This window comes from Euphorbia lathyris, chromosome 7 (genome assembly GCF_963576675.1).
Source record: "Euphorbia lathyris chromosome 7, ddEupLath1.1, whole genome shotgun sequence".
Lineage (NCBI taxonomy): Eukaryota > Viridiplantae > Streptophyta > Magnoliopsida > Malpighiales > Euphorbiaceae > Euphorbia > Euphorbia lathyris.
Window position 1 is genome coordinate 65,031,538 of NC_088916.1, and position 4,896 is coordinate 65,036,433.

General features: G+C 37.1%; 1 protein-coding gene across 1 annotated transcript; it reads left to right on the forward strand.

Moving 5' to 3' along the window:
- Positions 1-232: 232 nt before the first annotated feature.
- On the forward strand, positions 233-4,254 carry LOC136235197 (mechanosensitive ion channel protein 6-like). Its single transcript, XM_066024751.1, has 5 exons — positions 233-1,576; positions 2,526-2,649; positions 2,871-3,164; positions 3,303-3,505; positions 3,595-4,254. The coding sequence occupies exons 1-5, from the start codon at positions 318-320 to the stop codon at positions 3,881-3,883; spliced, it is 2,169 nt and encodes a 722-aa protein (XP_065880823.1). The 5' UTR covers positions 233-317; the 3' UTR covers positions 3,884-4,254.
- Positions 4,255-4,896: the final 642 nt, after the last annotated feature.

The window sequence follows — 4,896 nt, forward strand, 5'->3', positions numbered from 1 at the left end:
CTTTTATAATAACATCTGGTATACTTCTCTACAAGAATAATCCTGAACTTGAAGCGTGTAAGTCACTATACGTTTTAATTTTATCAATTAACAAAGATGTCAAATGTACACAAGAAGATAAATAAGAACATATTCCCCTAAAAACAAAATTGACACCTTATTCTCAGTAATTTCACCAGCAAAAAAGCTACTCCTCAAGAATTATGATCTTTTCCCAATCAAGGCACTTCTCTACAGTGCAAACTGATTCATTCATATATGTGAACTGGTTTTCCCCCAAATTAAGCATCATTAACCATTGCTTCAACTTTCCAGTTATGGAGTCACTAAGAAAGTCCCTAAAAACCTATCGCCAAAAAGAAGAAAGCCAACCCCTTTTACACCCCAAAGAAGAACAAGAACAAGTTATTCTCAACATTGACACTCCTAATTCTTCTGCTAAACAAACCCCAAATACTGCTAAACCTATGAGTTCCTCAAAGAAACTTAAATCAACACTCGAAGACATAATAATCGAAGCTGTTCGCCAAAGAGATGAACACTTCGCAGACAATGAAAACCCCCATCTCTCTCTAAGTGATTCATTCCGAAGAAATTCATGGAAATCACTCGTCAACAAGACCAAATCAAGACTAATTGACCCTCCTGATGAAGAACGCTACGAAAGATCCGAGTCAATTGATTCTGAAGTAACCCTCGAAGATGATGATGAGATCGAAGAAATCCCAGAAGAACACAAAAAGATGAAAACTTTAAGTGCATTAACATTGCTTCAACGGATTCTACTTGTTTTAGTCTCAGCAGCTTTAGTTTCTACCCTTTTAATCCCCAAATTAAAGAGGCAAAAAATTTGGGAACTTGCACTATGGAAATGGGAGATTATGATTATGACATTAATCTGTGGCCATTTAGTGTCAGGTTGGGTAATCAAGATCATTGTAATCTTCTTTGAACTCAATTTCCTCTTGAAAAAAAGGGTTCTCTATTTCGTCTATGGATTAAAGAAAGCAGTCCAGAATTTCCTCTGGTTAGGCCTAGTAGTACTTGTTTGGCACCTGATTTTCACCGAGGAGGCGCAGAATCAGATGCTACAATATGTGACCAAGATCCTCATGTGTTTACTAGTAGGAACTTTTATATGGCTTTTGAAAACATTAGTGGTGAAAGTTCTTGCTTCTTCTTTCCATGTGAATACATTCTTTGAGAGGATTCAGGAGGCTTTGTTCAATCAGTATGTGATTGAGACGTTTTCTGGGCCCCCATTGTTTGAGAGGCGGAGCTTGAATGATGGGGGGGAACTGGGGGGATGTTCGAGGATTGGGAAGAGGGTGAGTTTTGGGAGAGCTATGTCGAGAAGGAAAGAGGAGGAGATTGCTAAGATGAATGAGATGAATGTTTCGGGTTGGAATGTGAGGAGAATGGTGAATATTGTTCGGCATGCTACTTTGTCTACTTTGGATGAACATATATTGAATTGTAATATTGAAGATGAGTCTTTGTTTCATATTCGGAGTGAATTTCAGGCGAAAGAGGCAGCTAAGAAGATCTTTTTGAAGGTTGCTAAGCCTGCTTCTCAGTAAGTTACACAAACAATCCCTGAGTTTCTGGCTAAATTACATTTTGATATATTTCATAATTTGGTGTACAATCTTCAATTTTGCACAAAAGAATGTACAAGTTGTTGACCTCTCATTCAAGTGTACAACAAATAATTATGACTGGTTAACGCGTCACTTCAGCAAATTGAGCTCCCTAAAAGTAAAAAGTTGACCGGTTGTACATTTTAATGGAAAGTCACCAAAAGATTGTATAATTTTTTTTTTTTTTGCTCAAAATTGAAGATTGTACACAAAAGTATTAAAAAGGGATAAAGGTTGTACACCACGTATATAATTTACCCCCAGTTTCTCTTATTATGTTTAGTTTTTCGTGTGCTGGGTTGGGTTGAACCAGGTTTCGTACTTAATCGCTTTGTTCAAGTTCATATCAGTCCGGCTTATATTCATATTAGATTTGGGTCGGGTCGAGACCCTTCCAACTAATCGCATCATGAGCTGGGCTGGGTTTAACTGGGCTTCATACTTAACCATTTTATTCAAGTTCAACTCAGTTAGATTTGGGTCGGCACGGGACCAGTCATTGAAAATTAATTTTTAAGTTCAGTCCAACCCGTCCAACTAATGGATCTATTGATTCGTCCGGTCCATCTTAACCCGCCATGGAAGGGTAAGGGTTGGGATTTTATACATACATATTTAATGTTTGATTAAGACTCGTTTCAAACTTGCACATAAAATGAGTTGGGTTTGAGATTTGTTTAAAAAAACAAACTTGGTAGGACTCAAATATTTATGACCACTCTCAAGTCCGACCTATTTTATGTGTCGGTTTAAATGGGCCTAGACCGGACATGATTGAATATCAAAATTCAATATATGAAAGACGGGGAGATTAAATCTGCATGCCCATAAATTGGTCTAATAGTATGATTAAGCACTAATTCATGTTGATGTTGTGCACATCAGGTACATTTTCCTTGACGACATGATGCGATTTATGGCCAAAGAAGATGCTCTAAGGGCACTGCATCACTTTGGAGCAGCTAGAGAAAACGAAGGAATAACCAAGAATTCTCTCAATACTTGGCTGGTAAATATATACATTTTGATTGCTTCAATCTTTACTTTCAAGTTTCAACCTATGTTGTATGAAAGTGGAAACGGACATCGGGAAACATTATAAAAAAAATGCAACAAAACAGTAGTGGAATCGGAAAAGAAACTAAAATGGAAATGAACACGAAACACAAAAACTAATGAAAAGAATTTCCGTGCAAAACAGAATGAGCTTGACCTTCATTAATGTTTCAGGTGAATGCGTTTAGAGAGAGACGGGCACTAGCATTATCTCTCAACGACACAAAAACAGCCGTGAACCAACTTCACAACATGTTGAAGATTCTCGTAGTTACCATTATTATCATAATCTGGCTCCTAATACTTGGACTTCCTGTTACTAACTTCTTAGTCTTCATTAGTTCCCAGCTTGTCCTTATGGCTTTCATCTTCGGCAATAGCTGCAAGACCACATTCGAAGCTATCATTTTCTTGTTTGTAATGCATCCCTTTGATGTCGGTGATCGTTGCGAAGTAGACGGAGTTCAGGTACACCAATACGTGTTTTTATATACCATTCAAACTTTAGAATGAAATGTCTTGTTATAGTCATGTTATACGATTTATATATTCCATGCGTGTTTGGAGGATAAGGTATAACTAATTATGTTAATTTCGGAATCTCAGATGGTAGTTGAAGAGATGAATATACTAACAACAATATTCCTAAGGGCAGATAAACAGAAAATCACCTATCCAAATAGTGTTCTAGCTACCAAGCCTATCGGTAACTTCTACCGGAGTCCAGATATGGATGAAGTTATAGATTTCTGCATCCACATCTCCACTCCATTTGACAAGATTACTATGATCAAACACAGAATAAAAGAGTACGATGTTTCTTCCCCTTGTGCTTTTACATTTATTAAGAGATTAAAATCGGATTATGCGAATTAATCGAACAATTACAAAAATACAGGTATATTGAGAGCAACAATGAGCACTGGCATCCAAATGCAGCAGTAATTATAAAGGATGTAGAGGACATGAACAAAATGAACATGGCAGTGTTTGCAACACACAGGTTAAATTATCAAAGGATGGCGGAAAGAATTATTAGAAGAACATCTCTGCTCGAAGAAATGATAAAGGTGTTCAAGGAACTAAATGTTGAGTATCGACTGCTGCCTGTGGATGTGAACGTGCAAAATATGCCAAGTTTGGTGTCAAATAGACTTCCTTCCAATTGGACCACTTGTGCCAATTAATCAAACCATTGGAGACAACGGCTGAATTTGGTATTGTTGTAACCAACAGAATCTGTTGTTGGAAAAAGTGCGCACAGTCCTTTTAGAGTTTGGAAAAGCAATGTCAAATGAGTCCAGAGTTCAAAGTGACTTCAGAAATCATGGGTGAATTTGGTATTGTTGTAACCAACAGAATCTGTTGTTGGGAAAAGTGCGCACAGTCCTTTTAGAGTTTGGAAAAGCAATGTCAAATGAGTTCAGAGTTCAAAGTGACTTCAGAAATCATGGGAATGATGTCAAATGTATTTGATAGTGTGTAAGTTTATGTTGTTATAAATAGATATGTTGCAAGTTTTGTGTAATTTATAATGCGACATACTTTTTTAATTGAAAGCTGAGTAGTTGAAAAACGACCAATTAAACATCCCAATTAAATTGTCATTTAAAGTTGGCAGTAATAAAACCACAATAAAAAAAATAGAGTGAGGATCCCACGACTTTAAAACGCGTCTATATGTATTGGATTCTCATCTTACTAATAAGTCACAGTCACTCTCTCTCCCTTTACGATGTGGGATTCAGCTCATTCATGCCTCATCGTCATCCCTTAGGGTCGCTCCTTGCTCAGGCCTTCTATCCCAGTGCCACCCATTCTGGATCGGATCGTTACAGAATCACTCTCAAACTATTAGTATATTAATTAAGGTAAAAGTATAAAAATAAACCTTGTGATTAGACCGATTTGTAAGACGGTTCTCGTGGTTTAAAAGTTTGCAACCCGTGTTTTGTGCAGTTTATAAACTCATTCATTCTCTCAAAAACTGTTATCGTGAATTATAGTGTTTAGTCCGGTTGAACCCGGCCATGAATCTAATTTACTCATCTTCATTTTAGCCTTGAGGAACGCTTTAATCCCACCAAAGAAAAGTAGAAAATTGGAACTATTGTATGGGCTTAAATTGAGGCCCATTTCGCTTTTCCTTGTTCACCTACCAGCTCAAGCAAGGGATAAAGAAAGCTTTAAAGTCAAAGGA

Bases quoted from the DNA above. Each gene is read 5' to 3' on its own strand.
- LOC136235197 (XM_066024751.1), top strand. From the start codon at position 318: ATGGAGTCACTAAGAAAGTCCCTAAAAACCTATCGCCAAAAAGAAGAA. The intron at 2,650-2,870 runs GTAAATATATAC...TTAATGTTTCAG, and splicing joins ATTCTCTCAATACTTGGCTG to GTGAATGCGTTTAGAGAGAG. The intron at 3,165-3,302 runs GTACACCAATAC...TCGGAATCTCAG, and splicing joins GCGAAGTAGACGGAGTTCAG to ATGGTAGTTGAAGAGATGAA.